Raw genomic sequence first — 13,589 nt, forward strand, 5'->3', positions numbered from 1 at the left:
AGCAAAACAAAAATTCACAAAATATTCATATATTAGTAAAAGGCCAATGGACCTGTAACCTCCCAAAAAAACAGCTTTCTCCATGTACTACCGATTGTCGTGTGCTAAACTTTGTGTTCCGCAGTGTGCGTACGTTGTTTGGATTATCTGTTGTCAATCGTTGTGCACATCACTGTTACAATAGGACGGGTGAACACAGCTGTAGAAAAGAAAATTCGGTCCACCGTGAGCCGTGTTATTGTGAGTTAGACAATAACTTTTTGCTGATGTATCTTTGAACGAGGAAAACGTTTGAACGAATCTTATCCACACATCCAAAAGCATGAACGAATGTTTCGAATCATCCAAACATCCAAAGGCGTCTAGTAACTTGTTTAGTGCTAAAATTGCATACTAAAATAGTGCTACTAACCATCGTTGTATTTAAGTACCGCACATCTAAATGTTACCGTTCATTCGTTAATGGTTGATAATTAATCTTGCAATCGAAATAATTTTGTGCATTACCTATACTCTCTTACTCTACTGCTCGATTGGTTTTACTTTAAGTTCTCGCTGTTATGTACCGTGCTAACCGAAAAATCATGCACGCGAAACATATGTATGTATCGAACTAACTATCAATACAAGGCTGGTATGGGGTCACAGATTCACAGAAGTTCGTATCAATGGGTAGTTGAACGAATAGACTTAAAATCACACTAAGCTATTTAACATTAGTCCATTAGTCGATAGATACTAATGAATTACATTAGTCCATTCATTTCATTATTCGCTATAAAATGAGCCAAACCTAAAAATTTTAATGAGAAAAAAATGCTTATTATACATTTTGTATGATTGATTCTCATATAGCCCACACCGTCTCCCTTATTGTATACTACAGTTTGCGTATAAGATTTCACAGTAAAAAAAAACAAAACTACACTCATTAACCAGCGCAAGTAGAATTATTGTCGGGATATGATGCATGTTGTTAGACATATTTTAAAAATGTAATTCAAACGATCGGGAATTTTATTGTCCTGTGTAACCCGTGTTTTAATTATTTTTATAAGTTGTTGCTCTCATTTAAAACCTAAAAACTAACAAATCTACAATCAAATGATCAACACAAAGACAGTTCATCTATATATCCATTTATGCGAAATATAATACCGAACAGCTTTATGAGTAGTACGTGAAACATTTAACTGTCACTAACAGATAACAAAAAAACCAAAAAACGAAAAAAATGCGATAATCGCGTACGCTCCAAACAAACGTGTAGCTTCGCCTAACCTTGGTGTTGTAAAGCATGGTAGCAGTAATCTACATGTTTTTAGTGCTTTAGTGACAGATTAATGGAAGCAGACGGTGGTAAAAAGAGGTTAGACAAAATATTAACAATATTTACAAGTTATCGAAACGCAAGATATTCCATTTGTTGTACTGTTTGATATTCAAATATGACCTAGGAATATCAATAAATATACAAACGATCCGTAGATTATGCTGTCAAAAAGGAAAATTGGTGGAGGCAAACGAAAAAACATCATATGCTATACTAATAATTGGTAATAATATATACACAGTTTGTAATACCAAATCAATCGTGTAGTAGATACTCTCCAATATATATATATATATATAAATATAATTATACAACTATACACAGTAGGTATGGATATATTATACATGGTGATAGAAATCTATGGGAACGATGTTATAGTGCGAATGGCAAAATGTTTTGCAGTGGACCGTAATGGTTCTTTTTTAACACGCGTTTATCAGTGTATCCATTGCTGTGACTAAGGCAAAGACAGGAAATGTAACATTTAACTAGTATATAACAGTGGTAGCTATTGTACGTGAACAGAGGCAAACGCCTGTCAAGCAAACCGCTATTATAACCATGCTGATACTAATATGTACAATCAAGACGAACAAAATGGGGAACACAGAATAAAGTTGTTGGTGACATCTATTGCGCTGGCGTTGTTTATTTCTTATACCCTTGGTGTATGTTTATGCAAACATATTTACATATTCCAGTATCTTTGGATCGCAGCGAAAATCATGCATGATGGTGTATTTCAGCATACAGTACTTTTTGTAGATTGCTATACTCTCCTCGCTTACGGTCGGAATGGCAATGTCGTTCTGAATATCCTTCTCCATCGTTCCATTCGCAATAATAATTTCATTGTTACATATCGAAAGTCCACCACTTTCGTTCATTTGTGCGTGGCGGTTGTACTGATGAGGGGAGGATGGTCGAATTGGCCCACCGAATGAGCTACTGATTCGATTGATTTCAGCATACTTTTCGTACCTAGATGAAACAAAAATAAACAATACACTACTATCATGCAGTAGAAAAAAGTAATCAGTAACCCCAACACATACTTCAACATGTCCGCTTTTTTGGGCATTCGTATTTCAAATCCGTATATGTCATTCGTCATCGGGAACATGGAGCTCAGCGTTACCGGATCCTCTGCACGGCTGCTATTGTTGCTGCTGGTTGGTGCGGTGTTGCGATTACTTTTATCCTCCTCATCCGACTCTGATTCATCGTCAGAACGATCGGACGACGAGCTGTTGGCCGAACTGGTCGATGATTGACCAGTCAGGGAAGGATTCTTCAGTGCCGTGCTTTGCTGTCGGCGAATAGGCTCGAAAGGACTAAAGTGGGAGCGAAAAGCTGGCGCAAGGTTTCGTGACAGATGGCTCAGTTGATAGTCGATGTGCTCCTCGAACGAAGTGAGCTTGTAATCGTAATGGAAGTTTGAATAGTAATCAATTATTTCAGCATCATTCGAATGTATCTTGATCAGCTCCTTCACGACACGATTCTCATCGCTCACTGCGTCGGGCAAACAGTTCAATACGAATGGACTAACCCATTGCGTGAGCGGTGTGGATGATATTTGTCTAATTTCATCGAATCGTGAGTTATGTATGTAAAAATCCGTCTCCAGATCCCAAATGTGTAGGGGTTCTGTAATAGGCAAATGTTTGACCAAATGTTAATACGATAAAAAATTTTAAAACAAAACAACTATAACATTCGATACTCACTGTTCACCTCCGATTTCGAAGGAATGTAGTAGCCGAGAAATAGATTGATGCTGTGTTGTTTTTCCGTATCGCTAAAGGTATTGCTGTAGTATCGACTAAGCGTTTGCATTATGTCATTACCTTGCGAAGCCCATACCGCCGTCTTCCGATAGGTTTTAATCCGGTGCACCAGTTGCGAACCACCGTACTGCAGCGCCAACGTATCGCCATGATCTTCATACAGATTCTCAAGCATCGTTATGCAATCCGACTCGAACTCCAGTTTGCGTTCCTTCAAGAATCCTAAGTCATACAACTGGTGTGCCAAAACACATTTCCCAATCGCAAATTGTGCCGTATTGGTACGATCCAGACAGTCGACACAGTTCACACGCACAATTCCGGTCTGTCTTTGGCTGCACTCATCGTCCAAATAAAACATTCCTGTCTGCTGGATTACTGTTTCAGCAATTTTTGCCAGCTTTTCCATCACGTTTCCCGTACCTCGGCTTTTGCGAGCCATATCGAAATCGATGTAGCGAATGCGAAGGTTCGGAGGGAGAAATTGATTTAAATAACTCACCGTCGTTTGCATTTCTTCGCTAAGCAAACTTTCATGGCGACGTTTTTCTCTTGTTTTCACCAAATTCAGTATGATAACCGGTGCGCCATAGTGAAACATTAGGCGGTGGTAGTGCTTACCTGCCGTTTCCCCGTATGGATCGGAAAGGTCGATAGCAATCTGGGGTTTCGGTACCATCTTGCTAACGTCTTGCGACCAGTGTGAAGGCACCGAGCCCCGAAGCTGCGTAAAGCTACACATTCTATTGCCATCCAGCACAATCTGCTCCGTTTCTACCTCATTCGCAACGTCACCGTGAAAGTTAGCACCACGTTTGAGGAATCGTGTACCAGCATACCGAGTGCTGCGGCGCGCTATCAAGCAAACGTACACTTGCCGTCCAAATATACTGATGCTTGACTGGCTAATGAATCCATGTATGATTTCTAGCATCCAATCCTTGTGAATAATATCCCGCATTGGCTTAAGATGAAACGAATTCCACACGAATCGTTCCCGCGATACTCCCCGGAATGCATACGTAATTTTTTCTCCGGTTCGGTTCTGCCAAACAAGTGGTTCATCCTTGACAATATCGCACCGCGTACCAACAAACTTGGGTGCGGCCAGATTATATTGCAAGCTGTGGGTAAGGTCGTAACTGTAGCTGAAGTAAAAATTACTATTTAGATCTACGTTATTAAACATCTTCACGTAGCGCTGCTCCAGCGGGTGCATCTGTTTACTGGAAGATTCGTTCACGCGAATCATGGCAGTATCCTTGATGGTGTAGATTATATGCTTGCCAATGAAGGCGCAGCGAGTGCGCTTGGTGACCAGTATCAAATAATACCCTTCGAGGAATTTAACAAATCCCAGAACGCCGTACGCACTGATCGATCGTATGAAGGAACGCGACTGAACAAACTTACGGATGTCGCCCTTTTCAAGTTCGTTGGGATTTTCATAGATCGTCAGCTCCGGAGCACGCCTATCTATTTCTAGTACGCGAAATCGCGTCTCCTTACTGTTGCTCCCGATAAGGTACAGTTTCTGGGATGTAGATGTTACACAAATTAGTCACCATAAAACGAGCCATTGTTAAATATCAAACATACACCTACCGCTTTTGTCTCGAATAAAGCCACCTTCTGTATCGAGCTTATTAGTGGGTGAAATCGAACGTTTTGATCCATCGTTAAAAAATTACTATCTTTTCAATCACTTCGTTACCACAATTAATCCAACCCAGTCGTTTTCGCACTGTTTACTGTCTCCACTTGTTGTGAACAATTTAATCGACTGCAGAAATTGTCATTGTTTCATCGACTACTGTGTATGCTGATTCATAACATTCGACGAACACTTGTTTATGTTTAAAGATTTTTACCTGTTCCTAATAGTAAAAAAGTATTGTAATTGGATTTACATCAAACTGAACCATTTTATTCTTGCTCCCGATTATACTTTCGCTTCCATTCCGATTTTTAAGAATTAATTTCTATTTTGCAACTGGGAAGCGCTTGCTTTAGCGTTTTTTCCACTTCTTGCATATTTTTCACATGTGGTAAATCGAAGGTTTTTACGTGCTGAAGCTTCGTTAGTTGCTTAAGGTGCAATAATCCATGATCGGTAACATTGCCACACTTGGAAATTTGTATTTCTTCCAGTGTGTTGGCTACGTAACGCAGCTTCCATAGCGCTTGATCGTCAATGTACACACAGTTGTGAAGTACCACTTTCCGAAGTCGGGTCAATCCTTCGAGATGATCGAAGCCAATATGCATTATTCCCGAATCAGTTCCATCAAGCTCCTCCATTAGCACCGGTAGCGATTCTTCCGGCAGCGCATTAAAGTGTACGTGTGTTCGGTTATCCTTGACAAATTTTGCCTTTGCTCCATTCTTCAGTAACCATTCGGCACAAAGACGATCGGGACCAACTTTCTTCAGCCGGGCACGATCCACACGGTTGAACATCATATTCACCCAGCCCCAAAAAGGTCGGTTCATTGGTTTTGGCAGAGTCATCGAGACCTGTACATGCAAAAGCACGCCCGACATGGTCCTTAGTGTTAACATTGTCTAAAATCTTAGAAAAAAAACATGAACTAGATAAGATACAGGTTTCCATTCCAGCGTTTAGCATTAACTTACACAAAATTATTGTTAATCCTGCAGAAAACCCGGTGATGTGCCGGCACAGAGCTTTGTATTGAACTATTTGACAGTAATGTGTAAATAAACACAATATTGCATAATCGGCAAGGGGAAAACTAAAAAAACACAGTAACGCGCAGAATCGTGAATCAAAACGTTTAGCAGTATCGAAAAAAAAATCGCTCACTAAAAATGCTGTCAGGGGTCATTAATAAAACATGAATAATTATTTGAATTTTTATTTCATTGTTATATATTCCTCTGCATAGTACCTTAACATTCTTAGCTTTCTAAGCGGTTTTATTGTACGTAAAACATTTAACGAATCATTTTTCCTTTGGCGTCCCATCAGCATTCCTTGTGCTACTATTACTTTGCTTTGTACCGGTTGACGTGGAAACGATGTTGAATTTTTGCAGCATTATATTCCGTCCTACCATCGCAGATGAAGCGCTCGCAGCGGAAAGCGCCGAGGTGGTAGTTTTAATCAAAATCTTATTACTTCCGACGATCGGAATGCTACTGGTCGCGCTGACACCACTCACGGATGTACCCTGCATAATGCCGCCACTGGTTGATTCTTTACCAGTCAGGGCTTTTTGCAACTTATTTCCGCTGTATGAATTGATGACGTTGATGGTCACTGGAGTTCCAGTGACAGTGCTTTGTTTCACGCCACCACTACCACCAGCACAGTTTACAAACCCAATTTTGCTGCCAGATAGCAACTCGCCCAAATTCTTTACTACACCACTGTTGTTGACACTGGTCGTCAGCGGTTTGGTCAAAAGAACCTTCGTAAATTTGGCTTTACCACCTGCTCCAGTCGTCACTACCGTGCCCGTAGTGTTCGGTGGTGATGCGCTGGAAGCGACAGCTAAGGGCAGATTAATTTTTGTTCCCACGGGCATTATCATACTGGGATCAACGGGTTTTAGCGTCCCCTTATTGATGACAACCAACTGTTTTGACTTTCCAATCGCTAGAGGCATACCTCCAGAAGGTTGTTGTAGCGTAATGAATCGATTACCTGACGGCTGCACCGAAACGACACTACTTTCTGTATTTCCAGACGTTGGAGAACCTCCTAATGTTGTAACGGTGGTTGTTGCTGAAGCTGCAACACTGGCAGGCCGAACTTCTTGCTTTGGTTTTTCAGGGGAACCCTCTTGAATAACTCCATCGTTATCGGCAAACACAATTGGAAGATCAAAAATGTTTGTCTCGGTCAGATCCTTGGTAGCTTTACTACCATTTACATCTCCGGCAGAGCTGAAAACTGTTGGTGTAGATCCCATACTGCGTACGATAGTAAACTTTGGCGGGCTGCTAACTTCATTTGAGGATATGCCACTTTCATTCACACCTGTACTTGCATTTCCTATCACGGAGACGACCGGTTTGGAGGTTGATTTGATAGAGTAAAACTTCTGCGTCGTTCCGGTAGCTGGTTTCAGATGAATGAGTTGATTAGATTCAATCAACTTCACATTCACATTATTCTGCTGTTGCAACACCCCAGTGGACATAGCCGAATCTCGCTTCAGTGCAGGAAGCACAATAGGTGTGCTAGCCCTGGCGGAGATGATCTGTGTAGCACCAGATTCATATTTCAGCACTTCGTCGCTATTTGCGAGCGGAAGAATTATTTTCTCACTCTTTATTTGTTTCTCAGGTGTTGTAGGCAAAATGCTCTGAACAGCAGTGTCCAATAGATCCTGCGAAGACAGCGATGTAGATTGGGAGAACTCTTGGTTGGATTTAGTTGGTCGTCGATTGTGTGACTTTTTCTGTTGTTTAGAATCAGCTTTATGATCCTGGACATGTTTTCGCTTGCGCTGTACCGCGAGATCAATTTCGTTGCGCTGCGTTTGGACGTGGGGCTCCGATTGGAACGCACCGTTTACGAACTGTCCAACCACACCGGTTTGTTTCGTTCGTGGCGGACTGACCAAGCAGTTCGTAGCAAATTCTGCTATCTCGTCGGCAACCATATTATCCACCATCGACTGGGTAACTCCTTCGATTTTACGTTTCGTTTTAGATACACGAAGACATTCGTCTGCTGCTCCCACCACAACAAGTGATGTTTGAGTAGACATGCGATCTCGTAGCATTTCTATTTCTTCATGACTATAAAATAAAAACCGAGATGGAAATTCGATTTAATATCATTTTAACTATGATCGATACAATATTTTAAACAATAAATTAGCATTCTTACCTGGCGCGAGCAGAATTTTGACCAATGACGAATAATACAGGACAAGTAATGTCAACAATGTGATCATCAGGTGTACCACGGACTCCGTTGTACGTGTGGTATGAAAATCCCAAGCAAATAACACAACTTACGGACTCTACCAATCCGATCTGAAGGGCAATAGCGGAACCAGCATCAAAACCCACCAAAATAATGGATCGATTGGGTGTGTTGTTGCGTACATGTTGTATTTTAGCGCGAGTGGAAGTTATCATATTTTCCGCTAAAAGCTCTAGCGATTGTTTATCGATATTTGTCTTGTTCTGTGAACCTTGTATTGGTATCACTGAAGACATCGTGGCAAACAGGCTGAACCACTTCTGTTGACGAGCCGTCGGTTGCGAGAAATTGGGAACCGATGGCACTATAACGATGTACGGCTGACCGGGTAGTTTGCGATTTTTGTGCGACACTATCGGTTCCCATGGCTTCTTCAGCACCGGCCCGAGCAGCTCCTGGCCTACATTGAGTGAGCTTCCGAAGATCATTTTGTTCACCAACAGTGGCAGTTTAGCGTGCAGAGTTTGAAGTATATCGATGTAAATAGCCAAATATGACGGTGGCAGATTTTCCATCAACAATACATGGAGCCATTGCGTTAGTCTGGTTTCCCACGAAACGCTCGCCAGTGCCTGCCGCAGCCGGCTTACTGATTTATCAATGACTGTGCGACGATGCACTGGCTCGTGTTGTTTTTCCGTGTTTGTAAGTCTTGCCAGGCGGTCCATATCCAACAGCCGTGCTACACGGTCGAACAGATTAAACTGTTGCACAGTCCATCCGAACCTGAAACCGATACGATACTGTCAGCACAACGAAAGATCAAAGTAAATTCCATACAACTCTTACGTGTTTACTCGTTCCTCCCAATCTTCTTCATCCGACACGGAGTTTCTAGCTGTAACAACAATGTTTTCACTTTCCTGCATAGCCCGTCGTGCGCTTTCCTCATTGTATGACGGAATCGGTGGATTATACGACTCCTCTAAATCAATACGTTCGTCGTGAGAATGCGTGTGACACGAGGGACACTGTGGCGGCCGATGTATCATCAGTGTTCGGGTCGTTGCAGTTTGACTGCTTTCCAGCAGACGAAAATCTCGCGTATAACTATGTTCCATGATAGGCGTCGTCGTGATGTTTGCTTCTTACTTCCTTCCCAAACGCACTCTTCCAGAAACCGGTAAATCTTTGTTTACTGTGCGGTCAACTGTTCATAAAACGCTTTGAAGAACAATTGTAAAATTGGTGGCAGATAATACTCGAAACTATACTCGGTAGAAAGTATATCAATTGCGTTTTACAAACACTACACAAGAGTATGCTGTTAGCTTGCACAAACAAAATAGCGTTTTTCACAAATGGCGGCACACTAGACCGCCTCAACGGTCATAGCGAATGACATTAGGAAGAATATATTTTAGAACATGCAGATCGCCATTTAAATTAGAGTAAAAAGTGTTTTGGGTATTGCTTTCATTTGTTCTTGGACAATTTGTTAGAAATAATCGTATCGACAATGTATATGATGAAACATTCTACGTAAATATTAAAACATGAACCAACCTTTGCATCGGGCTTCATGATTGGCGTCCTTTTTCCCAAAAGAAACAGTGTTGCCAGTTTCATAATTAGTTGTTCGTACGCACAATCTGTTAGCAAATCACGGACTTCGAACTGATATTCGTTTTTCCTCTGTTGTTATTTTAATTACTTGTTCACACATGCAGGAACATTTTCGATCGTTCTTTCCGTTGATTCGATATTCCAGCGCAGAACTTTGAACCATTCGTTGAGATATTAATAAAAAAGGTGGGCCAAGGTAGCTACACGCATCTGCAAAACTGTACACACCTTGTAGGGGATTGTTTTGTTTTTACCCATTATTTGGAGGAAAGCGCGTGTACAGCTGCTGGCATAAATAGTTACCTATTTAATCTACTTGCACCCCTACCAACAAGTGAAGATGGACTCTGCTCCGCGCATTAAACAGGAACCAAGTATGGATTCGCCATTCATAGAGAAAAGTAGCAAACTAATTAGCAGCGTTCCGATGGAAGCAACAGTGAAAACGGAGCGCCTTCAATCATTCCGTGAACCGCGGGATCTCACTCTTGCCAATGGTCGCCCAACAAAACCTCCGGTAAACAAAAAAGTTTACACTCCAAATTTGAACGCAGTGAGAAACAAAAATACGTAAGTTAAGAGGCGACAACAAAAGAATAAATGAAATATCTTTTAACGACAAAATGTTATCCATTGTAGAGACGTGAAAACTGCATCCACAGGTCCAAAAAGCAGAGTTAAGACTGATCGCAATAAAAATGATAAAGATACTAGGAACAAAAAGGCAACGATGATTCAAACATCCGGTATCTTTTCGGATGGTTTAGCTCAGCGAAGTCTGATCCGAGCATCCAAGTCTGGTACGTTGCCGCTCGGTACATACCCTGCATGATCTAATCATTTGATTTGTTTTATTTATCTATGCAGACAAATCTAGTTCTTCGAAAGAACCAGGAGACTCAATTAGGAAACCTGTATTTGCGAAAGCAGACAACAAAATAAATGTGGAAGTTGAGCATAAACTGATACAAAATTTGTACAACGATAATGATGAAGATGTAGCGGAGCTGGACCAAAAATTGGAAAATGGATTAAAATTTCCAGTAAAGCTCGAAAACTGTGAGTTTAAACTAAACGATTGCCATCATCCAGTGTCGCTAAGCTGCATGCTTTATACTCATTTTAGCTGATTACAAGATCAAACCACCGGAGGTTAAGGCGGAAAATATGGCAGAACCAAAGTTGGATCCATTGAACTCGGTTGAAAACGTCCTATCTGGTGAACAGTCGAACAAGATCTTCCTTTTACAACTTCCCGATGCATTACCCGGAAAAAGCGATAGCGTTGACAAAGGTGTACCAAATGGCAGTGATTGTAAGGTTGAAGCTACGGCAAATGGCGAAGATACTCCACAGTATTGTACGGTTCGTGATTTGGCAGAAGGTTACATCGGTAAAATAATTAGGTATCGCTCAGGAAAGGTGAAACTAAAGCTGGGAGAAATCATGTTTGACATCAACCTAGGCATGGATACGGGATTCTTGCAAGAATTAGTTTCTATCAACACTAATCAAGCAGAACGCAATGGCAACATAATTAACATCAGCACTATCAACGCAAAGCTGAATGCATCCCCGGACTGGGAATATTTATTCAAGAATTCTACATGAAATATACGGCACTAGGCGGATATCTAGCTTTGTTGGTTGGGATCGTTGGGCGGAGTATCCGCTACTCGATGCAGGTTCCCATCACGGTCTAGAGCAAAGTTAAACGTGGTAGGTTGGACCAGTGCTAGTTCGATCGCCTTATCGATGTTTTCGCGCGTGATGAATGTTTTCGACAGTTCTTTCTCCATGCGCACCTTCGCTTCAACCTGCTCCTTTTTATTTATTTCCCGTTGCTCCTTCAGGACTATCCTTTCCAGTATATACTCCTTGCGAGCCGCGCGCTCTACAGCCAACCGTTCTTCACGTTTAGCAGCTGTTTGCTGGTTCCACTCGTCGTTTCTGCGCAATGCTTCTTGCCATTCCGCTTCCTCTTGTTCGGGAGTTTGCAGTACTAGACCGGCCCGAGAAACAAGCTTGTACGCTTCCACCTCATCACGCAGAAAGTTGCGTACCGCTTTCATTTGAGTGCGATAGTTATTGTGCAATCGTTTTAGCTCTTCTATCTCCTCCTCGATCTGTTTCTTGCGTTCCGGCACACGAAACAGTTTGCTTTTGGCTGTACCGAGCCAGCGTGGTTTTCGTCGAAAGCGAACTGAGGTGTATTGAAGAAGTGCCACTGCTCTCGATTTAGTAAAAACACCAGAAAATGCTGCCGCTAAGTTTGCCATTGCTAAAATTCTTTTCCTCACGGTAAATTGGACACGCTTGTTGACTCTGTGTTGATATTGAATAATATTACTTTGAAGTTTAGATGCGAATGCGATTCAAATGACATTAGAGGATACCAAATTCCGAAGCACGCATTTTTCAAATTTGTACGGACTCCTGTTCAAGGTTAGAATAACAAGTTCATGATCGGTTTCGGTTGAAATTCAAAGTCGTTTTACAATTTATTTTTCGTTCAGAAATGAAGCAATTACATTTATAAACAATACTTTTTTATCCGAAATGTTGGAAGCGATTGTCAAAATAACTGTCATCGACGCGCGTTGGGTTTTGTACATTTCAAATGAAGCCATTCCGATTATCCGTGGCGCTGAAGTGTTGGGCGAATTCCACGGATAAATGAGATTTTATTTCTTGTATAGCTTCCGAAGAGTAGCTTTGGCCGTGCGGAGTCCGCCTCGTCAACGTAAATAGTTTCGCATCCCGTGTATTCTGTGCTGTACAATCGGATCATCATCGGTGCGCACATAAATGGTAACAGTTTGTTGTTCTTTACAATAAATATAAAGCACACGGTAATGAACAGTTTGTTAGTGACGCGTTGTTGCTTCTCCGCAATGTGTATTGCATACAGAGGGTCGTCGTATGGAACGGCGCTAGTAGGTGTGTGCGGTGAAACGAGAAGAATGACAACTTTGTGCCGACCGGTGTGAAATAGTTTGGTGTAGCCACAGATGACTGTATTGAGAAGTTGTGATATATTTTACAACAGTTCATCACGATTGGGTATACAGAAGTGGGAAGTGTAGTTGTAAAGGAAGCAGTTTTAATGGCAATTTGAACTAGATATGCAAAGTGCGCTAATGACAGTTGCTGGCAGTGATAGAATTTACAGTTTCAACATTTCATACTGTGGCTGTTGCGTGTGTGTTAGTGTGTACGTCGCTGACTAACGCCAAGTACCGATTATATCACCCCTTTCGGGTACTATTCTCTCGCACCTTTCCCCACCCTTCGGCACCCCTTTGGGTGGGGTCTTGAGCGATCTTCTCCGCAACAAGAGAAACGTGCCCGACAGCCACAAGAACGAACGCGATCAAAGCAAAGATACTAGCGTAAAAAAAACCGGGTGCGTCCAATGGTTTTCTCGCCGCTTGCTTGACTGTGGTGGGAAGTATTCTGCATTTACGTGCGCGTTCGGGTTCGGTAAACCCTCAGCAATAAGCGCGTGTGTGGCTTCTGTTGTGTATGTGTGGGTCCGTGTGTTTTGCATATAAACGTATGGAAGCAAGCAAGAAGCGTTCGTCCCCGCGCTCGGGCGCGTACGTTTTCCGGTGACCCTGCCGGCGGATGTTGCTGTTGAATGTTTATAGTTTTTCGTGTGCTTCTGCACTGCCTAAGCCCTCGGAACGTTCCGTGCCGGAAATTATAAAACCGTGACTAGAAAGAAAAGCTCATACCACATAAGCTGCAAGAAAATGTTGGGTTTTTCCTGCTGCATGCTAGAACGGTGAAGAACGATCGAAAAAGTGCAACGTGGTCTTTACTATCATGTTTTACGATGTGTTTATTAGAATATTGTTTCCTTTTTTGCAGGTGTTTGTGTCTAGTTTCGGAAATAGTGCCTTGTGAAACTTAAGATGCAAAAATATCAATGAAT

The 13,589-nt window shown here is 41.8% G+C and overlaps 5 protein-coding genes across 5 annotated transcripts; 1 reads left to right on the forward strand and 4 right to left on the reverse strand.

Annotated features, from left to right (window-relative positions):
- Positions 1 to 2,007: 2,007 nt before the first annotated feature.
- On the reverse strand, positions 2,008 to 4,800 carry LOC128707320 (polyphosphoinositide phosphatase). The gene is made up of 4 exons (XM_053802272.1): positions 4,729 to 4,800; positions 3,064 to 4,657; positions 2,389 to 2,983; positions 2,008 to 2,314 (listed from the first exon to the last, which is right to left on the reverse strand). Exons 1-4 carry the CDS (start codon positions 4,798 to 4,800, stop codon positions 2,008 to 2,010), a joined length of 2,568 nt encoding a protein of 855 aa, XP_053658247.1.
- A 291-nt stretch (positions 4,801 to 5,091) lies between these two features.
- Positions 5,092 to 5,667, reverse strand: LOC128718108 (ATP synthase subunit s, mitochondrial). Its single transcript, XM_053811781.1, has one exon. The coding sequence runs from the start codon at positions 5,665 to 5,667 to the stop codon at positions 5,092 to 5,094; it is 576 nt and encodes a 191-aa protein (XP_053667756.1).
- Positions 5,668 to 6,089: 422 nt separating this feature from the next.
- Positions 6,090 to 9,147, reverse strand: LOC128718109 (KAT8 regulatory NSL complex subunit 3). Its single transcript, XM_053811782.1, has 3 exons — positions 8,876 to 9,147; positions 7,988 to 8,812; positions 6,090 to 7,896 (listed from the first exon to the last, which is right to left on the reverse strand). The coding sequence occupies exons 1-3, from the start codon at positions 9,145 to 9,147 to the stop codon at positions 6,090 to 6,092; spliced, it is 2,904 nt and encodes a 967-aa protein (XP_053667757.1).
- Positions 9,148 to 9,992: 845 nt separating this feature from the next.
- On the forward strand, positions 9,993 to 11,263 carry LOC128707841 (DNA-directed RNA polymerase III subunit RPC4). The gene is made up of 4 exons (XM_053802799.1): positions 9,993 to 10,222; positions 10,292 to 10,452; positions 10,520 to 10,711; positions 10,779 to 11,263. The coding sequence occupies exons 1-4, from the start codon at positions 9,993 to 9,995 to the stop codon at positions 11,261 to 11,263; spliced, it is 1,068 nt and encodes a 355-aa protein (XP_053658774.1).
- Positions 11,264 to 11,286: 23 nt separating this feature from the next.
- LOC128708571 (probable 28S ribosomal protein S26, mitochondrial) lies at positions 11,287 to 11,931 on the reverse strand. The gene has a single exon (XM_053803549.1). The coding sequence runs from the start codon at positions 11,929 to 11,931 to the stop codon at positions 11,287 to 11,289; it is 645 nt and encodes a 214-aa protein (XP_053659524.1).
- Positions 11,932 to 13,589: the final 1,658 nt, after the last annotated feature.

The sequence above is a fragment of the Anopheles marshallii genome, chromosome 2, assembly GCF_943734725.1.
Source record: "Anopheles marshallii chromosome 2, idAnoMarsDA_429_01, whole genome shotgun sequence".
In the NCBI taxonomy this organism is placed as follows: Eukaryota; Metazoa; Arthropoda; class Insecta; order Diptera; family Culicidae; genus Anopheles; species Anopheles marshallii.